Source organism: Pituophis catenifer, unplaced genomic scaffold (assembly GCF_029215685.1).
Source record: "Pituophis catenifer annectens isolate HBS135680 unplaced genomic scaffold, rPitCat1.0.hap2 SCAF_1, whole genome shotgun sequence".
Classification (NCBI taxonomy): domain Eukaryota; kingdom Metazoa; phylum Chordata; class Lepidosauria; order Squamata; family Colubridae; genus Pituophis; species Pituophis catenifer.
In genome coordinates, this window is record NW_027256881.1 from 145,484,978 (window position 1) to 145,507,420 (window position 22,443).

Sequence of the window (22,443 nt, forward strand, 5' to 3'; positions counted from 1 at the left end):
ACGGGCCTTCCGGTCCCACAGGAAGTTGGCAAATGGGCTATTTCTGGCCTCTGGAGGGCCTCCGGGGTGGGCAAGGCCATTTTCGCCCTCCCCAGATTCCTAAAAACGCTCTGGAGCCAGGTGAGAGAGAAAAACAGGCCTTCCCCACCACCCCCTGAGGCCCTCCGGAGTCAGGAAACAACCAGTTTCCCTACTTCTGGTGGGCCCAGAAGGCCCGAAAATCAGCTGGCCGGCGCACACATGCACGCCGGAGCTGAACTTACGTGCCCACTGATATGGCTACGCGTGCCATCTGTGGCACTCGTGCCATAGGTTCACCATCACTGGGCTAGGTTTTGTGAATGGATATTTTGTATTCATTCATAAAGCAGGCCATTCTATTCATAAACAAAGGGCAGCCAGAAGCTCCAAATAAATAGCAAAATAGGCAAGGAGCCAAAACTGACAAGATTAGCTCAGACAAACAACACACATAGGATTTGCACAGTGGTGGGTTTCAAATTTTTTTACTACCGGTTCTGCGGGTGTGGCTTGGGAGTGGCATGGGTTGGTGGGAGTGGCTTGGTGGGCGTGGCAGGGCAATGATACTGTAAAATCTCCATTCCCACCCCACTCCAGGGGAAGGATACTGTAAAATCCCCATTCTCTCCCCAATCCAGTGGAAGGTTACTGCAAAATCCCCATTTCCTCCCCATCAGCTGGGACTTAGGAGGCAGAGAATACATGGGGGTGGGGCCAGTCAGAAATTTTACTACCGGTTCTCCAAACTACTCAAAATTTCCGCTACTGGTTCTCCAGAACTGGCCAGAACCTGCTGAAACCCACCTCTGGATTTGCATTCCCCTTTTGCCTGTAGAGCCAGTCATGATCCCTACATGATCTCATAGGAATCTGGCAACAGCCATTAAAGTATTAAAGGACATATTCTTGTATAGAAACAGGCATCTCAATCACAAAGCTCCCAAAATTGTATAAAAACCCATCTACTCTCAACACCAATTTGTCAGCCACTGCATTAACATGCTGTTGTCACTGTTGTTTCTGGCTACCAAATAAATGGAGATCGCCTTTCCAATTGCGGCATGCCTTCAATTCATTTCTTCTGTGTCTCTCCCAGCTTGGAATAAGAACCTGACCAGATTTTACTTCTGACATAGTAAAACAGCTTGCCTCCCTTGGAGTTGTGGGTGCTTCATCACTGCACATTTTCAAGAAAAGATTGGGCAGTCATTTATCTGGAAGGATTCCTGCCTTAGGCAGGGAGTTGGACTAGAAAACTTCCAAGATCCCTTCTAGTCCTGTGATTCCATGAAATATGTTAAAATACAGTTAAGTGGGTTTACTCTGGGCAAACTATTCCCTTTCCCACAGAATACCCAGATACAAGCTAGCTACATACTTTTTACAATAGAATATTGGAGAACCTAGCCCATACATTTATAGGTTTAGTGTGGGAGGTACGATCAATTAATTGGTTAATTGAATAAACCATGGTTAGCCACAGAAAAATGCCACTACCTAATTAAGTTAAGATTGTTACATAATGCTATGCAGCTATGCTTCCATTTCATTTATTTCTGAGTTTTCTTGCAGCTCAGCTATTGTGTTGTAATTTAAATAGCCTGGCAGATAACTGTGGTTTGGTTCTTATAAAAAAAGAAGCAATCATGCCAAATTAAGGATAAGTTCTATAAAAGCATTTGCTAACATGTCATTGCAGAGAATCACATCTCAATATCTTGGTTATTTTGACATTATACTCTCTTGATTAATAAAATTAGATTCATATAGTCAGATATCGCCTAAGTGTAGAGAGCAGCAGAATTTGGGGCTTCATTTGGAATTTTCTGAACAAGACCTGACTGCTGTCATAAAAGGGGTCATAGTTCCCCACCACTGCTATAGAAAGCAACTAGGCTACAAAAGTCAGCCTTTGTATGTGGCCAGTCACAAAAATCTCAGGGAAACAGATGAAGAATCTTCCTACCATTCTCTACTTGTTCCCTGCTACTTCATATTGTTTTGCCTTTGTTCTCTCAAGACAAATAGGGGAAGGGAAGTGCCTGGAAGCGAATCTTTGGCACTCATCATTTATACTTTCTATAAAAACTGAGGCGGCATATCTGTAGCTCAGATAAATTTTTGAAATAAAGATGTTGCAAGTGTTCTTCCATTTTTTTTCTTAATTCTTAAAAAACAAAAGATAGGCAAGACAGCCACTTGTCTACATGATTCCTTGCGACAGGTTGCCTATATTAATACTAGTGTAAGGCAAGTTTTAAATTAAGTCCAAAGCTTTATAATCGGTAATCTTTGGAGAGCTGGCACAGTTCATTCCTTTAAAGCAACCCTCCCTCTTCAATGTAGGTTAATAGTATTACATTGGCAGCTTAATAATGCAGGAAGAAATATCCTTCTGGGTTGAGCTCCAAGTGGGGAAAAAGACACTGGAAACATGGAGACTGCTTGGAAAGATGGTTTAATGGTGGATAGGATCACATGGTTTGAGTTCCTGAACAGAAAAGGGCCCGAGTCCCCTGGTTTTATATGCTCTCTGGCTTTGAACTTCCTGGGCCCCGAAAGAGTATCCTGATTGGTTGTCAGACTCCCAGGGGGTGGGGGTCTTAGCTAGCCTTGCTGGCTGATGTAATCTTCCCAGGTGCCATGTGGTGAGTTTCTTTTGCTAAATAGGTCCCATTGTGTTGCAGATGATGGTCCATTGACAAAGATTGAGTTTCTGCCTCTGGGCCATTAACAAAAGGGTGGGGGTAGGAAGGTGGGAGCTGCTTTGTCTTTAAAACATGTTTCTCCGTTTCTCATCCAGGGAAACATAATATTCTGCTTTTTTAATATTTCCCAAAATATTTCATTCTTCTAGGAAAGGGGTGGGTGCTAACTTCCTTCAATAATAAAAGGCAGGATAACAAATTATTAATAATAATTAGGAACATATCCCTGTACAAACTATTGATATAAGATGAAAACTTAATTTACAGCCTTTGTTTCTGCAGGATGAGTTATTGTCTAGAATTTTTTTTTCTTTATTAAAACTGGAAATTTGTGATCTATCTGACTCAGTATTGAGCTGGAGATGCCTCCTGTGTTCAAATTTAGTTTTTTTTTAAATAGTTAGGGAAATGAAAGCTGACAAAGCCATTGTTAGACGAGAAAGAAATTTGCTAAACATATGTACATACAAATATACTGTGACTGAAAGCGAAGAGGAATTAAATAGAAAGTAACGAACGCTTTTTCCTGACCTTTGGACTCAGTCCGAGATAGAATCTGAATAGGGCCGAGTGGCATTAAACGGACCAGGAAGTGTAATATCTTGCGAGCTGATGAGCGCCTCTAAATTTGTTATCTCTACTTGCCACCTCCTGCAGGGAAGCCACGTTGGGAGGGGCGGTTACCTTTGAATGGGCGGAGCTCTTGTCCGCGAACTCTGAACGAGGGGTGGGGGTGGGGGCGGGGGTGACGCGGATTTTCCTGATTGGTGGAGAGCGCGTTCGGGGCGGCTCGGGGGTCCGGCTCCTGCTGGAAGAGGGTTCGCAAAGAGGTAGGGGCTGGCGGGTGAAAAGAAGGCTGCGTGGGCACGGTGCGTATTCCCAGGGCTCCTTCCGAGGCAGCCGGGCATCCCCTCCAAGTACCGAGCGGCGGTGTCAGCAGTTAAGCTGCCGGGGATCTTTTTCCTCTCGTGCTGCTTGCTGCTGCCCATATGTTTTGGACTCCAATTCCCATCGCGCTTGCTTTCTGTATGGCTGATGATGGGGATTGTGTTGGAAACCTTTGGGTGCAACTGGGATCGTATTCGCTCTACTCCATACAAGTGAAAGGGAATAGTCGCCGGTCTCTTCTGCTTTAGCTGGCTCATGAGGGTTGGATGCTGGAATGCTACTGCGTAAATAAATGTAACTTTAGGGGAAGGAGGGAAAGTTTGGGGACCGGGAATATAAAGCCACGGTAGAACCGGCTTATTTTGTTCTTAAACAGGACCCTGAGGATTATGGACAGATTGACCGTTTCTGACCCAGTTTTAGAAAGCCGGTGTGGACAGTAAAAAGTGCCGCGGTTCCATGTCATTTGCCTCTCATCCCATCTCCCACTGCTGCCCAAACAGAACAGCCTCTCGGATAGATAAAACACTGAATAGGGGCCAGGTCTGTACAGTATTGGATCGTGAATTGGATTAACCAACCGTTAAATATAATAGGCACCCTCAAAAATCTTCTAATATTTCTATTAATACCAACATGTGAGGTTGGTCTTGAGAAATTTCATTTATTTATTTACAGAACAGGATAGGATAGGATAGGAATAGGAACAGAACAGAACAGAACAGAACAGAACAGAATTCTTTATTGGCCAAGTGTGATTGGACACACAAGGAATTGGTCTTTGGTGCATATGGTGTACATAAAGAAAAATAAAATACATTTATCAAGAATCATAAGATACAACATTGAGTGATAGTCGTAGGTTACTAATAAGCAATCAAATCGTACTAGGAAACAAAACAATATAAATTGTAAAGATACAAGCAACATGGTTATAGTCATAGGTGGGAAGAGATAAGTACTAGGAAGGATGAGAAGAATAATAGTAATACAGCCTTAGTAAATAATTTGACAGTGTTTTGGGAATTAGTTGTTTAGCAGAATGATGGCATTCGGGAGAAAAAACTGTCCTTGTGTCTAGTTGTTCTGGTGTGCAGTGCCCTATAGTGTCGTTTTGAAGGCAGAAGTTGAAACAATTTATGTCCAGGTTATGAGGGATCTGTAGATATTTTCTACATTATTATTGAACTAATATGCCTCCCATCTCAGCAAGATGATTCTGGGCAGCTTACAATTAATAAAAACCAACAATATAAAACATTAAAACAAGAAATAATATATTAGGAATGAAATAGGTTATAAATAAATGATATTGCTTTGAAAATTGAGATGGGTTGGGTTTGGGAGGGTTTTTTTTTTTTTTTTTTGGTATGCCTTCAAGTCTGTGTTGATACCTGGACTAGTCCCGTAGTTTTCTTGGTGAGGTTTTTTGGGAGTGGCTAGGTATTGCCTCCTTCCTAGGGTTGAGAGAGAGTGACTGGCTCCAGGTCACACAGCTCGCTTTGTATCTAAGAGGGAGCTAAAACTCACAGTCTCCAAGGGTTCTGATTTGCATGATACACCTCTTGTTACCTTAAGCAGAATTTACTTCATTTACTCATTCTTCTGGCTTTATATGATAATTGTAAACTAACTGAGACTTATAGCTGAATATTTGATCTGTATTTTCTCTCATTCTAATATGCCTCCTGAGTATTCTTGCCATTCTACAGTTTATTTATTTATTTATTTATTGGTTCGATTTATATGCCGCCCTTCTCCGGAGACTCAGGGTGGCTTACAATGCGTTAAGCAATAGGCTTCATACTTTTGTATATACCTGCTTACTAGGGCTTTCGCCCCCCTCCTCCAAGCGGTGTTCTTTTTTATACAAAGTCAGCTTATCGCCCCCACAAGCCGGGTCCTCATTTTACCTACCTCGAAAGGATGGAAGGCTGAGTCAACCTTGAGCCTGGTGAGATTTGAACTTGCAGTAATTGCAGGCAGCTGGTGCTATTTAACAGCACTTTAGTCTGCTGCGCCACCAAGGCTCTTGTTAGATGGTAGTGTGATGAAATAGAATCTTCATCAGGACACTTTTCAGATATTTAGCAGTATATAATTATAGTCATAAAATATTAAATGGACAGCATATCCTTCCTGATCCTTAGCTAGGTATATGCCATCATACTTTGGGAACATTATCCAATCGAGCAGCTTAAGACAACAAAACAAAATCAATAAAAAATCCCAAAGATGTGATAATACAAAACTACCTCCACTGCAAAACCTGCTCAGTCAAATATCAGAATACAGATGAAGTTTGCAAAGGAACGGAGAGTCCCCAGAGTTCACAAGGCAGAACAAATGACCATAAATTGCCCCAAAATCACAGTGATAGTGTTGCAGGCTGATAACTCAAAGCAGCATGAAGGAAGGAGAGGGGCCCTGTTGTGTGAAGGTTTCTAGTTCTCACTGTTTCTTTGGACCCAGAAGTTGTGCTCAGCAGTCATTTCTGTTCAGGAACTTCCTGTGATGAATGGTGTGATTCAGGGACTTTAAAAGGCCTTTTTGTGATGGCAGAGATGGAGTAAAATTGTTCTCTTCCCTTGCCACAAATGGGATGCCGAGTGTGCTTCCCCACTGATTTAATGGAAAGTAGGGCTGGTTTTCAAGAAGGTAGCACATAACAGTAGGAACGCCTGTCAAGGAAGGGCATAACTGAGACTGTTGCCATTATTTCAGTTTTCACCAAAGGAATTGCCGTAGCGGGAGGTAAAGAAAAAGGTGGGGGAAGAATAAAAGAAAAGGGATGTAAAGAAAAAGATTAGGAGAATAAAGGGAGGTGGACACAAAGAAAGATGGAGGGGAATGGTGCTAAATACAATACTTTTCTTTGAGTTTGGGAGTAACAGAGTAACAGAGCTTTCTTTATTGCATTTATCCTTGCAGGGTTCCTTGTAACTACCAAGCTGCTGTCTATATATGCAGAAAAGAATACTAATAGCAGTTAGTGGGAGAGCATGTTTATTTAAGTGACAAAACTAGGGTGGAAGAACCACCTTTACTAGATGTGCAGAACCTGTGTCACCTGTCTCTCCCCCCCATGTCTCTTACTTGTGATTCTGACCAGTTGCTGCCCTTATAGTTAGTGGGAAGGGACACTGAATCTATATTTACTTGGACAAACATGGATTTCCCATCCAGATGGTATCATGAAAAAGAAAACAAAATTAAAGAAAGAAGCAGATTTAGCAGAAACTGTGCACATTTATCATTATTTTAAATAGTATACAAGGATCACTTATTTGAATCATCATTAACTCTCCTATTAATTATATGGTATGTAATTAAAGTATGCAATCTGCGCACTCATAGTATAAGTTTATCTTAAAGATATTCTCCATGATGAATTTGCTCTTGACTAAAGAGTATTCTTTGAGAGAAGATTAAATTCATACACTTATGAAATTTACCCATGTATCAATATCTTTGGAACAGAGATTTGGGATATATATTTTGGAACAGTAATATTCACCGTTAAGTGTCATGTTTGTTTTCTGTGGAATATGGTAAAATTGTACAATGTGATGAAAATAACGGATGGAAATGGGCAGGGATCTATTTAATCAACTATGTAATTTCAGGTTGCAATGCCTCGCATCTGTTTTTGGTCCTCCATTGTGACAAAGCTGAATTTGGTGGTCTTGCTGCTTTTTATAACAAGTTTCTCTTCATGCTTGAATGACAGAGTTGCAGTAAGTATTTATTTTTAATAAATATTGAATACGTTTCACTAAAGAAAACTAAGCCATCAGCCAGAATGAATATGGGCGAGCGGGATGGTAATCTTTCTCTTTTTAGCACTGTGCTTTCAATGCAGATGGTTAACCACATATTCAATTGGTTTTTTAACAGACCTTTTCTAATAGATGTGTAATACATAAGAGTATTTTCACTAATAAAAGATAATATACATGTCGGAAACCTGGCAGCCCAGGTTCAAGACCCAAGTGCCACATAACAGGGTGAGCTCCTGTTAGTTGCCCCAGCTCCTGCCTACTTAGCAGTTCAAAAGAAAATGCAGACTGATAAATAGGTACCAATTTGCTGAAAAATTAACAGCATTCCCTGCCACTCAATGGATCGACATGCTGGTCACATGACCATAGAAATGTCTTAGGGCAACCCTGGTTCCTCTGACTAAGAAACGGAGATGAGCACTGTTCCCCCCCTCCCCCGAGTTGGACATGAGTAGAGAGGGGAAAGCTTTATTTTTACCTTAATATGCAGGTCTAAAAGTAACCCTATCTTTTTTTATGTAGGAATTTGCTTTGACAAAAAAAGAAGAGGGTGATTTAAAAGAGCAAAATAAGGAAGAATTGGAGGTGATTGAGGAGGAAGAAGAGGTTCTTGATTCTGAAGACTTGGAAGTGTTTTATCCAACAAATCAGTGGCAGACTGTCCGGCCAGGTAATGGAAATATGGTTTATTTTTAGAGCTGTGCAAATAATTCACAAGGGAGGCTTGCAAAGGGACTAAAACACCCCTCTTTACTCTGCTGTTCAATGTGTTGTTAGGCTGAATTAGGCCAAAATTTAGCTTAATCCAGCATTTCTTACAGTGATCAATCCAGTGGCTGCTAGTGTTTACAAATAGGAGATGGAATATAGCCCTCTTCTGTCATTGTTGCCCTGCACCAGTGGTCGGTTGTCCCGGTTCTGTCCGGTTCTATAGAACTGGTAGTAAAACTGGCAGGAACCACTGCCTTGTACCTGGTATTGGGAGGCATGCTGCTCCCAATCTAAAGGTAATGCTATGTTCTGTACTAGCCTTTGATAGAACTGTCTTCCATGAATTTAACCATTGCCCTTTTAAAGGATCCAGGTTAGTAGTCATCACCAAATTTTGTATTTAATTCTTCAGGTGAATTATGTGCTTTGCTTGAGTGCCAGTGCCAGAAGAACTGTCCTCTCTGGTTGCATGCATACAAATGCACTCAGTGATTCTTTCACAGGACAGTGTTTCAATACTGGATGCTTAGAAGAAAAGTTATTTACATTATTTTATGTGTTTATCCACAGGTACTGTGGTTTAGTAAGCTTCAAATCTCAGTTGATCGAAGGCTCTGCTGATTAATTGGTGGAAGGAAGTTCTAATAAATGAGATTGCCTCTTAAGGAGCTAAATTATTGAAGCTTTTTTTGTCAATAGTGCATGACTTAAGGGAAACAGTAAAAAAAGTAATGAGTAGCGGTGGTAATGAATATCTAAGTTATTAATATTTCTTCCTTCAGTATCTCAAAACCAAAAACCCCCATATATAGATAATGAGCACTTTCTAAAAATGGAGTCAGTTATACTTTAATTAGATTATACCTTTTTTGTCTATTTACATTTTGGAGGTGCAGACATGAAGCCAAATTATGAAATGCAGACAAAGGAAAGATTTCATTTTATGATCAAGATATTTTTATATACAAAAGCTAAAGTTAACATTGTAAGATACGCTGTGCAAATGCAGTCTACTCTTTGTTGATTAAATAAGATCTAAAATGAAACAAAAAACCCAATTATTGTGTCATCTATTTTCATTATTATTTTCTTTAAATGCAATAAACATGTTCAGTTCTGAAATAAAAAGACTGTGCATTTCAAGCTTTCCTGAGAACAAATTTAATATCCTTTAGTGGATATGCTTTAAAAATTGCGAGATTACAGGTTGTCCTCAAGTTATGACCACAACTGAGCCCAAAATTTATGTTGCTAAATCAGACAGTGGTTAAGTTTTACAACCTTTCATGTCACAGTTGTTAAGTGAATCATTGTGGTTGTTAAATTAGTGACACAGTTGTTAAGTGAATCTGGCTTCCCCATTGACTTTGTTTCTCAGAAGCTTGCAAAAGGTGATCAGATGACTCTGGGACACTGCAAGTTGCAACCATAAATATCAATCAGTTGCCAAATGGGCAAATTTTGATCATGTGATCTTGGGAATGCCGCAGTGATTGTAAGTGTGAAAAATGGTCATTAGTCACTTTTTTCAGTAATGTAACTCTGAACAGTCACTAAACAAATGGTTGAAAATTGAGCAGTACCTGTACTTCAGTTACAGATTACATTAATGGACATCTCAATCTTTTCATTTATGAATTTCCTTAGTTTAAAAACACATGCTGTGCAATTTTGACGGAATACGTATTTTCTCTATAACATATTTTAATTCTGTTCACATTTGTGTCTTATTTAAAATACACACTGGCTCAGTATGATTCCTTTCTCATCTTACTTGAATGGCTCAGTATTTGCATTGTCAGTCCTTCCATTGAGATTGTTCTGCAGGATTTTTTGTTAACAACTTGAAAAGTTATACATCTCCTTTGAATAAACTTGACTCCTTGTGACTTCATTGATATATTGAAACCACTAATTTTTAAAAGATAAACATATAAATGACAGAAAATTTCACAGAAAATCTAGGTTACTCTCATTCTTTTCTGTTATAAATTATTCCCATGTTTCTTTACCCTGTAAAGCCCATTGCCATAAATGCTCTGTGAGTTGCTGATCATTGGTTGCTGATGAGTTGCTGATCATTGGAATGGGTGGCTCTAAGAAAGTTTTACTTCTAATTGTACATGTTTTTTCCTTGTGTCAGATTATCAGTTTATTTTTTGAATGACCAATTTTTTATTCTAAGTAATTGACTCTGATTACCCAAGTTCACTGCAGTAGAAATTAGGACTTCAGCAAATCATATTGTTTTAAAATAGATTTCTAATTTTGTGTTGCAAGTATTCAGACAGTCAATACAGTTCTGACTGTTGATAATAGTGTTTTGTCTGCATTTGGCATACAAATGGTCCCTGGGTTCCATAATAGCAATCTCTGTAAAAGGAGTAGTTAAATATGGTAGAGTAGCATATTACACTATTTGTAATAAGCTACTCTATTTATGCAAATATTTATGCAACCAGACTTATGATTCTCCAAGTGTTGCTGAATTACAGATCCCAGAATTTGCATTGAAGAGGTCCATAATGAGAAGTGCTGGAAATTATTCAGCATCTGAGGGCATAGCAAGGGTCTACAGCTAAATGACCTTACACTAAACTAATATGACGAAACTTTAATATTCTTTAATTTTTAATTGGTTCCCTTTTTGAATATGGTTTTGAATATTTATGGAACAGGAAGAGACAAAATTGAAATCTCTTAACTTCTTATTTTTAGGTCAAGCTATTCCTGCAGGATTACATGTACAATTAAATCTTCAGACTGGAGAAAAATTAGCCAAACTTCCAGATGACTACAAAGAAAAAAGTGACACAAAAGACTCTCCAACAAGTAAAAGGTATACAGATTTAAAAGACCTTTTTTTTTCTTTTTAAACTGGAAGTGGGTCAGCTTCTATTAATTTTCATTGTTTCTTTGAAAGGGGATGCTATCAGAAAGGTGCTTCTTTCCAGAGCAAGGTCTTTCATAGATATTATTTGAAATTTTGATCTATTAGAGTACATAACCCACACTGTAAAATAAATTCCTGATATACTGGAATGATATAATCACAATACAAGTCAAGTAGAAAGCAAAGGTAAAAAAAATACCAGTATAAAGTAAATACTCAATTTAGCTTTACTGTTAGTGTACTAGTCTTGATGCATCCAGGAGACCTTGGAATCTAGTTTCAATAAATATATATACAGAGATGTATAATGGTGATCAAGTTTCTCTGTCTTGCTCGTGCTTATCTTTTAGTGCGATACATATGTCATCATCTTCCAACAATGCTTCTCCAGATTCTCTGTGAAACAGATTAGCCATATACAAGATATTTCTTTTTCTTTTTATGATCCTTTAATCCCTTTTATGGGGGTGAAGTCGGGGCGACTAAATGGAGCTAAGCGTTTGCTGGCCAGATGCCCTTCCTGAAGCCTATGTGGAGTTCGCAGCAGATCTTTTCTCTTTGCGCCCTGATAGAGAAACATCTAGGATTGAACTCTCAACCTTCCGAGTGGGAGGCGAGAGTCAGAGACCACTAGCCACTACGCAGCTCAGCCATATACAAGAGAATAAATAAAAACAAATCATACATATATAGAAATAAAATTATTATTATTATTATTATTATTATTATTATTATTATTATTATTATTATTATTATTATTATTATCGTAGCTCAAACAGTAACAAGAGAGTGGACCAACATTTTGGCCTCCCAGGACATTCCATCACTGACCTCAAGGTAGCAGTAGTGAAACAGAGAAACGTCATCGGCATCATGCAAGGAGAGACAACTAAATTAAATTAATTACAATGCATTAAAAAATGCAATCCATTAGAGAAGATTTGAATAGGGACAATGGGTTCTTAGACCATTATTTCCGCTAATTGATGTGGCTTTCAGTTATGCTACTGTGTAAACCCATTAGCTTGTTTTTCTGCACCCACCTTTCTCTTGCTTCCACTTTCTGTATTTAAAGTCCCCTAAATCTAATAGTGAACCTGCTCTATTCATTTTGTATCATGAGCTGCTACTCATGAAAGCTTATTCCGTAATAAAGTTGATTGATCTTAAAAGTGTTTACAATGTATTGTAAAGTACAGTAAATGGCTGGGGTATAGCCTTTCAGAATTTGAATCAATATTGTTTTAAACCTGGGGGATTCAAAAATTAACCAGAGGGTCCATAATGTATCGGGGAATAACTTTTTGTAAGCCATTTTGATTGTTTACCGAAGCTGGAAGCTGGAATTTAAATAAATAATAACTAGCAAATTATCTATCTAAAGATTCTACCAACATATCAGTACTGATTATGCTTAATTACTAGTTCCCTTGGAATAAAGATTGCATTTCGATGGAAAAGAAACATTTATGCTAATTAGCATGTTTAAATGTGAGGGCCAAGAGATTAAAAATTTGATGCAAAATACATTATTTGATCTACAAAAAATTAGAAAGATTATCTTGCAAGGGACAATTTTTACAAAATACAGGAAGTCCTCAACTTATGACCACAGTTGAGCCCAAAATTTCTGTTGTTAAGTGAGACATTTGGTAAGTAAGTTTTACCTCATTTTATAATCTTTCTTGCCACAGTTGTTAAATGAATCACTGCAATTGATAAGTTAGTAACCCGGTTTTTAAGTGAATCTGGCTTCCCCATTGATTTTGTTTGTCAGAAGTTCACAAACATGACTCCAGGACACTGCAACCGTCATAAATGTGAGTCAGTTGCCAAACGTCTGAATTTTGATCACGTGATCACGGGGATGCTGCATGGTTGTAACTGTGAAAAAAATGGTCATAAGTCGCTTTTTTCCCATGCCGTTGTAACTTCAAACAGTCACTAAATGAACTGCTGTAAATTGGAGATTACCAGTGGAAAGGTTTATGATGGCATGCTGGGGACCCTACTTTTGTAATAAGGGTCTTCCTGCAGCATTATAGTGTTGAATTTCGATGTCTTCAGCTGAGAAGCCTAACTGTGACCTAGGGGGTTGGTGAAACGAGAGACCTTTGCAATTTTGGAAGCAAAGTCAGAAAAATAGCACAGCTGCTTTTCTCTCAAGGGTTCCCCTTTCAATGGATAACATATGAAGACAGGTGAGTTTTTTAAAAAAATTCTCAGTGCTGAGGTGGCGCAGTGGTTAGAGTGCAGTACTGCAGGCTACTTCAGCTGACTGCTAGCTGCAGTTCAGCAGTTCAAATCTCACCAGGCTCAAGGTTGACTCAGCCTTCCATCCTTCCGAGGTGGGTAAAATGAGGACCCAGATTGTTGAGGGCAATAGGCTGACTCTGTAAACTGCTTAGAGAGGGCTGTAAAGCACTGTGAAGTGGTATATAAGTCTAAGTGCTATTGCTTTTGCTATTGCTTATAGTCTGACAAATTTCTATTTTCTGCTCTCTGCCCTCCCTTCAGAACATTGATTTGCTAACTTTAAGAAAAAAAAAAAGAACATTGGTTTGCTTATTGTTTCCAATAGGCAGGTTTTTAAACTTTTCTTTAAAAGAGGTACTATGGTTGTTTACCTTATACAATATAATCCCTGATGGACAACAACCATCAAATCATTATGAATATCATTATGAATATGTGGAAAAATTAAAACCAGAGTGCCTCAATTCTTTTTTTAAAAAAATCACACTCTAATCAAGGCACCTGTACATGTGTTTTCTGACTCTTTGTCTTCCTCTCCACCTCTTGTCTCTTTTTCTTTATTGATTTATTCATTGTATGTTTAAAGCGTTCCTTAGTTTTGCAGAAACTATCTATTTCGGGTCCTCCGTTTGCCTTCTACAAAGATATGTACTCTGAAGAGAAAATACTTTTCACTCTCAGTCAGCTCTTGAATTATCCTCGTTTTTCTTTTAAATGACTTTCTAAATTAAAATGGACATTAGCAATACAGGGATATTAGCACATAGACAAACTTTCTGTCCATTCCTGCCGATGGCTTTGGAGCATAGCTTAAATGATTGTAGACATTTCTTAAAAACTTACACAGCTCCGGTAAGGGTCAGGATGGCTTTTCTGAAGGAGATAGATCTGTTCTATTGTTGACACATTGTTCACGGTTTATGTTTTTATGCTAGGCTAGGCCAAATAGATATTGACCCAAATTCATTCACAACGCAAGAACTCAAAAGGGCCTTGGCTAAAATGAAAGAAACCACGAAGGCGGATGATACGCCAGAAGAAAAGGTATGATATAAATCCAGCAATGGGAAGGCTGACGAGCCCTTTACACTCATATCCTTAAATTCAGTGGGGAAAATGTTGATAAAGGAAGTGAAATTCATGACACAAATGTGAACCAAGAAAATGGATGCGGCCTGGTCCGGCTGAGTCCTAATAATCTCTATTTCCTTATCATGTCTGTTTTCTTTCCTGAAAGAGCAAGAGAAACAACCCTCTGTTTTCAGTGCAGGGAGGCACATTCTTTTTTTCAGACTGAGGCCCACACTTAAGTTTTTGAATGACATCCAGGGAACATATGTTAAACAAGATGGTGGCACACAAATCTTATAAACAAACAAACAAGCAAACAAACCACACTCTCTGTAATTTAATTTGTAATGTAATTTTAATTAGAATCTGGTGAAAATAAAATGTATTCAGTAGGCAAACAGTTCATGATGTATCATTGTGTTCACATCGCAAATTACAATTGAGAGATGACTTTTAGAGCAGAGTTCCCCATTGTTTCCGGCTTTGCGGACTGGCGGGGGGGAGGATGGTTCATGCAAGCAGCGGCAAGCGTGTGAGCAGCTCCATTTGCACGAGCAGTATGCACGTGCGCCTGCCACTCACACAAATGGAGCTTAAACGCACACGCTCCCCTGCTGCTCGCACAAGTGAGGATCCACACATGGGCGCCCACCGACTGTTTCCATGGCCCAGTTGCAAACCCTTCACGGCCCACTAGTCCACAGATTGGAAACCCCTGTTTTAGAGGGAGTCTGGGTAATGTGCCTCTGCTCTAATGAACTAATCTGTCTTTGGCTTCTAAATGCCTTTCTTCTTTTATTTTCTAATGCTTTTGTGAGGATCCATGCATGAGAGCAGGTAAGGAAGCTAATTTAATATTCATCAATATGTGTATCCATCTATTTTTTACTTACAGGATTCAGAAGGAAATGATTTTGATTTTTTTTTTAAATTAAAAACTCGGGCATTTCCCAGACAATTGCAGCAGATGTTCCATTTTTTTTAATAAAGACATTTGAGCATCAGCTCATTGCCTACCCAGCAAAAAGCACCTGAGAGTGTAGCAGATGAGCAGCTGAAAGACCACATTGTAACTTAAATTGTGTTCTATCATTGCATTCTAGCACGTAGATGTTTCAAACCAGGGGCCTGATTCTTTGCTTTCTGAATGCATTGGTTCAGTGCCTATATCAGTTGACATTGAGCAGGTGATTGCTACCGGTAGAAAGCAAAACAACAGAAATAACAGGCATTAAGTATAAATTCTGGATTCATTAAAATCCAGAGGGTTGTTTTCTTTCTCTTTCCCCATCCCTATCCCAGTTTCTAGAAAAAAGCAGCCCTGGAATGAGAACAGGAATCTTACAAAAAGAGAAGATTGGAATTATTAAGGGATATTTATTTATTCCTGTATCTGGCCACACAAAGTAATAGATCTTGTTTACGTGGAACTAAGAAGCAGCGTTTGTTTAGAGAAACAATCATGAATGTCTACATGTTTCCTTTTGGCTTAGAGTCTTTTGGTTTGCTGCCCCCATTTTCTAGGCTCACCGGGAAGACATCCGACGTAGATTCCGTCCCATCGAAAAGCTAAAGGAAGAATTCAGAGAGCTCAATCTGCAGCTGGAAACCGACCTTGAAATTATGCTTAAATTAATCAACAAATTCAACAATTCAGCTTCGACGCTTGAGGAGAAAATCACAGCACTTTCCGATCTTGAGTACTATGTCCATCAGGTAGAAATTAAAACAACAACAAAACACTAGCAGTTTTGGGGGGCATTCCAGGAATTGACACTTACATGACTACATGTTTTGTGGAATAGCACTTAGCAATAGCAGTAGACTTATATACCGCTCCCCAGTGCTTTACAGCATTTTCTGAGCTGTTTACAAATGTCAATATATTCCCCCCAATAATCTGGGTCCTGATTTTACTGACTTGGAAGGATGGAAGGCTGAGTCAACCTTGAGCCTGTCACGATCGAACTTCTGGCAGTGAGCAGAGTTTGCTTGCAATACTGCATTCTAACCACAGAGCTACCATTGCATCTGTAGAAATGTGTGTTCATTAATTTGCCCTTCCTGAATAAAGAACCTGAACTCATTTGTTCAAATTTTGAATCGTGCCATGATTTGAATTAGAGTACTATAGCACTGTTCTTTTACAAAGGCTTTCCCTGATTCATCAAGGCTAACATTAACTCTTTCTCTTAACCACGTCTCGTGTCAGCTTAGTCATTTTACCATCAATGTTCTAAATTCTCATTCCACATCATTTGTACTGGCTGACGAGTTTCTAATCTGCTTGTTACTGCCTCCCAAGTGTTTTTTTTTAAACTCCCTAACCTTATTAATTAAGTCATACTTAGAATACCATTTAACTCACCAGATTCTCTGGGATGTATTCTAACGAAATATGAACTTTAGCTTCCTTCCTTCTAGTAAGTACATTGTTTGTACAGGAAGTTTGCAAGCTAATCACAGTAACTGAATTTTCAATTAATCCCTCTAGGGCTGATTATAACTAAATAATAGTAGGGTTAGATCCAGAGATCCCGTGGGTGGGATTCTACTCAAGGAATATTCTCTCTATAAAAAAAAAAAAAATACTGGCAGAATGTGTGACCTTTCCCAACATTGTAAAAGATTGCAAAGAGGCTGGGCCCAAAGCGGCAGCAGCGTTATTTAATTTGAGTCAAGAGGTGTTGCATTTGATTTTAAACTCTCTTCATCATTTAGCTTCTAGAATGCATGGATTGATTTATCTCTGTATATGTATGTTTTAATGTAGTGCTCACCTGAATGTGGAACTGTATCTTTCATAGGTGGATAATGCTAAAGATTTGCTTTCCCTTGGTGGTCTGCAACTTTTGATTAATGGGCTAAACAGCAGTGAACCACTGATGAAGGAATATGCCTCTTTTGTATTGGGAGCTGCACTATCCAGGTGAGCACCTCGATGTATACCTGTTGCTTTAAGAATCTGGGTAAAAAAGGAGTAACCCAAAGAAGGTGTCAATACAGGTACTGTGTTTCCCCCCAAATACAACCAGATCTTATATTAATTTTTGCTCCAAAAGATGCATTGGGGCTTATTTTCCAGTTAGGTCTTATTTTTGGGGAAATATGGTACTATTTCCGTCTGGCTTATGATCTTATCTGGGGCTTATTTTGGGGATAGGGTTTATATTACAAGGATCCTGAAAAATCATGCTAGGGTTTATTTTCCGTTTGGGTCTTATTTTTGGGGAAACATGGTAGTCCTCGACTTACAACAGTTCATTCAGTGACCGTTCAAAGTTACAATGGCACTGAAAAAAGTAACATGACTGCTTTTCGCACTTAACAACTGTTGCAGTATCCCGATGGTCGAGTGATCAAAATTCAGATGCTTGGCAACTGACTCCTATTTATGATGGTTGCAGTGCCTCCAGGGTCATGTGATTACCTTTTGCGACCTTCTGACAAGCAAAGTCAATGGGGAAGGCAGATTCGCTTAACAACCGTGTTACTAACTTATCAACTGCAGTGATTCACTTAACAACTGTGGGGAAAAAAACGATCGTAAAATGGGGCAAAACTCACTTAACAACTGTCTCCCTTAGCAACAAAAATGTTGAGTTCAATTGTGGTTGTAAGTCGAGGACTACCTGTGCCACCAATACAATTTCACAATTCCAGATCTTTGTGGCAATGCTGTATGTGGCTGCTGTTGTCACAACTGATTGATCCCGAAGTGAGTATAGTAAAAATACTTTGTAGTTGATAAGCAGCTGTAGATGGCTGTTTTTAACCTCTTTTGGAATTTGGAAAACAATTTACCCCACCTGCTGAAATGTGGCTTTCACATAGCAGATGCTATGCTGCCCCCTTGACACAGCCAGGGGAGGTTATCAGGGTGCTGCTTCAAACAACAAAAAAACAAGAGCTGGAGCATACAAACTTTGGGGAATTAGCTGGTAATTAGATTTTAAAGTATCTTTGCTGAAAGGATTCTAGTGTCAGAAGCATAGCATATAAAGAGGAAAGATGCTCTCTGAGATTATAACCAAACCCATCAAAATTCAGAATGCCCTAAAGGCCCAAAACTCACCTTAGTATTCATTATTTAAGTAAAGGTGATTTGCAACCTTGCAATCCCCACCCCCACCCCCCTTGGATTTTCATCATTAGATTCTAAGCAGGGGGTGAAATGCTCCTGGTTCGAAGCGGTTTGGCAGAACTGGTAGCGATGGTGGATGGTGGTTCAGAGAACCGGTAGCAATTGTGGCGCAAGGCTCCACCAACCCATCCAGTTGTTGTTTTTTACCCTCTGCGCATGCACAGAAGGGTTTGCGCATGCGCAGAGGGTCTGTGCGTGCACGTAACGCAAGCTCGCACTTCCGAACCGGTTGGGAAGGTAAGTAGATTTCACCCCTGGTTCTAAGTATGTCTGTCCTTATCAGACGTAGTCAGATAAATGGTTTAAGAAGTTTGGATTAGTCCAAGGGTGTCAATCGGGATTTTCCCTCCCTTCGCTAAACTGGGTGTGGGTGTGGCCAGCAGGCCAGGAGTTCGACATTAGTCTATCATGGGTATCTTTCATATCTCTTCTCAAAGCAAAATTTTGAACCATTGGTTTCATCTTTCATCTTTAGGATGCCATTAAGATTTTAAAGTGCCGTTAGATGTGAATACTGAAGCTTGTCCATGAACATCACTACTTTTGGAAATTGCTTAACCCAGCTCCACCTTTTGTAGCATGGTTAAATGTTACTGTGTATAGATAGGTATTGGGCATGTCATGTGAATATCAAAACCACCTTTATATACTTCATTGTTTGCTAGTTTGTCTATGCCTTCCTATAAAGTCATATTTTAGAAGGCCAGCTTGTATTATGTTGCAGATTAGCAAAATTAAGTTTTTAAAAAGTCAATTGGAACACTTCCAATCTATTATGTTGTCAGATATATTCCAAAGTATTCATTTCAGAATTAATTCTGTGTTTTGACCTGGACTTGATTAGTACACTGTGTTGGCAAACACCATCTTACCTGCTGGCATTTTAAGTGCCTTAAACAAAACAAAATCAATAGAGAAATTTAGAGCTGACAGCGCATAGAAACTTGCACTTTATTGATTTAATGGGCTATATAGATATCGCCTAAATGCATGTCAGCTGTAAGATATAAACTGCAGAATCCCAAAACAGAAGAATTGAATGCCATGTATAGCAGTGTTTGAAGAAAAACTGGATTCACACCAAGTAACAGATTTAATAATGTGTGAACCAATATCTATTGTCTATGTCAGATAATAGCTATTATCTTCTGTTCCCTCAGCTATCTTTCAAATGTTTTCATGTTGGCATAGGTTAAAATGTAACAACATTTGAAATGTATTTATTCAAAGGCAAATATATTAAAACCTTTTATAATTCAGCATATTTCTGTAAAGGATATGCAAAAGCTGTATGCTTATTTGTTAGTAGCAAGAAGGTCTCCCTGCAGGCATTTGCAAAATAAGAATATAGCTGTGCTGAAGTCTCCTGTTTCTTTGAGAACAAAAAGATAATATTCATTTCAGGTGATTGTAGTCCATCCAGAATGAAGAGAATGTTCTGTTCTTCTACAAAAAGAAGAACTGTCTTCTGCCTTATTTTGTTGGACATATGTTTCCTGAATCCTCAAATGGATAGATAGTGAAAGTCAGGAATGACTTTCCCTAAGGCTTCTGTAATCATTGCAGACATACATTCTGTTTCTAATTCAGGGTCATACTGTTGAAAAAAGTCTTATAGGGATCCACTCCCACAGAAACAGTAATTACATGCTATGCTTGGCCAGTTCACTTGGTTGCTTTCATGGCTACGTGGGGGTGTTATGGCCTTGGAAATTCACTCAGTGGAAAATTTGGGAATCAGTTCTCATTGGTCCAAGTTACCGACACTACAGGTAATCCTCGACTTGCAACAGTTCATTTTGTGACCTTCGAAGTTACAACGGCACCGGAAAAAGTGACTTATGACCGTTTTTCACACTTACTTGCAGCATCCCCATAGTCATGTGATTTACATTCAGATGCTTGACAACTGGTTCATATTTATGACCATTGCGGTGTCCCGGGGTCATGTGATCCCCTTTTTGCGACTTTCTGACAAGCCAAGTCAACGGGGAAGCCAGATTCACTTAATAGTACTGCAGTACTAATAGTACAATTACTGCAGGGTTCGAATCTCGCCAAGGCTCAAGGTTGACTCAGCCTTCCATCCTTTCTAAGGTAGGTGAAATGAGGACCCAGTTTGTGGGGGCAATAAGCTGACTTTGTATAAATATACAAAAGGATGAAGGCTATTGCTGAGCACATTGTAAGCCGCCCTGAGTCTTCGGAGAAGGGCGGCATATAAATCAAATTAAAAAAAAAAAAAAAGCCATGTTACTAACTTAACAACTGCAGTGATTCGCTTAACAAATGTGGCAAGAAAAGTCGTAAAATGGGGCAAAACTCACTTAACAAATTTCTCGCTTACCAACATAAATTTTATGCTTAATTGTGGTTGTAAGTCGAGGACTACCTGTATTTCTCAATGCCATCAGCAAGAGGAATCCCTTGTTTTCTCAGATGTCTAAACCATCGTTATAATCCATGGATTACAGAATCCACTTCCACAGTTAAATGGTGGAAACCAATGTGTCTGGCTTTAAAGTTTTCATTATACACATCTGTACAGGGTAAGGCTATCAGTGGCTGTCAGAAATGACTATAATTTCTGGGAAACGTGTATGAAAACTGCTCCCCCTGTGGCTTCTTTTCATTCCTCTCTTACAAGAACTTTGATAGATAATTAGTGACCATACATGCTTTATTATAAAGCAGGGGGGCCCAACCTATGGGCCGCGGCCCACTAATGGGCCATGAGGGGTTTGCAACCGGGTCACGGAAACGGCTGGCGAGTGCATGCGAACACATATCCTCACTTGTGCAAGCTCCATTTAAGTGAACGGTGGGTGCACATGCCGGCTGCTCATGCAGAACCATCCCCTCTCCCTCCCCACCTTTCCGCAAAGCCAGAAATGTTGGGGGAAATCTGTTACAAAGGACAACCCTTTATTTCAGACAGCTGTCCTTTAGATTTATTTTTTCAAAAACTTAACTTTTGTCCTTTATTTTACTCATTTAACTTTTACTGTACCAACGGTACTACTTACAGTAATTGTGCCGTATTTTACTTTCCTGTGAGAAATATGGAAATTGAACTGTCTTTCTAAAATAAATTTACATACAGTGTTGGGTTTTTAGATATTTTTTGTTAGAATTTTCATTTTTGTTCACTACTTCTTGGTTTTGTCTTGAATTTCCCTTTGTAAAGCAAATTTATGAACATAAACAATTATTTTTATCCTTATGAACTCCTTTCATGCTTGGCCTTGATTTTTTCCCAAGAAAGTATGGGCACGGTACCTAGATATAATTAATTATCTGAAAAAGGGGATTCCCAGAGAAACTTTATCTTCATGTATATAAATTCATGCTTTTAGGCAATATTTACTCTTCTGTGCATATTTACCAACTTTCCATGCCACTCTTTAATTTGGCATAGATCAGGGCATGACAAGAGCCAGCAAAAAACTAACAGGGGCTGCCAGCCGCCTCGCCAATATTCATTAAAAGCTGCCACTTCGGTAGCAGCTGCGAGAACCGAACTGGCATCCATAGCCTTCTCTTCCAACCAACACTGGAGTGTAATCACCATGACAACTGTTGCTGGGGGCGGGTCCTTCTCAGAGAAGAGAATCACGCCTGGTAGGGAACAATAGGAGCTGCCTTGCAAAGAAGTTGCATCACCCTCCTCCCCCCCCCCCGGGCTGGGGGGGGAGCGAGAAAGTAGCCATGCTGAATTAAGCTGGTCACTCCAGAAGGTCAAGGGGTTGGTCAAAAGCAGTAATTGACATCTCTCTCTTAAAAAAGGCCATGGATTGAATGACACCAGCGATATTTTCTTTGTATATCATTCTTGTAAAAAGAAGAGTTCGCCTTTTGAGTTGGTGGTGGTAAGGAAACCAGAGGCTTTTGAAGGCAGTGAGGTTCAAGGAAAAGGGCATAAAAATAGAAGAAGAGCTGGGCTAGATCGATTCAAGGATCAATTGGACA

At 39.3% G+C, this 22,443-nt stretch overlaps 1 protein-coding gene across 3 annotated transcripts in view; it reads left to right on the forward strand.

Moving 5' to 3' along the window:
- Window positions 1-3,506: 3,506 nt before the first annotated feature.
- SIL1 (SIL1 nucleotide exchange factor) overlaps window positions 3,507-22,443 on the forward strand; it is a 40,961-nt gene continuing 22,024 nt past the window's right edge. The window contains exons 1-7 of one of the 3 annotated variants that reach the window (XM_070956132.1): window positions 3,507-3,559; window positions 7,244-7,354; window positions 7,922-8,069; window positions 10,829-10,949; window positions 14,195-14,303; window positions 15,855-16,046; window positions 17,138-17,259. In XM_070956132.1, the coding sequence (XP_070812233.1) occupies window positions 7,250-7,354; window positions 7,922-8,069; window positions 10,829-10,949; window positions 14,195-14,303; window positions 15,855-16,046; window positions 17,138-17,259 (797 nt within the window). In that variant the 5' untranslated portion in view covers window positions 3,507-3,559; window positions 7,244-7,249. Of the gene's footprint in view, window positions 3,599-4,125; window positions 4,161-7,243; window positions 7,355-7,921; window positions 8,070-10,828; window positions 10,950-14,194; window positions 14,304-15,854; window positions 16,047-17,137; window positions 17,260-22,443 lie in introns of those variants that run through there. The other 2 variants (XM_070956127.1, XM_070956141.1) reach the window with 2 other exon arrangements.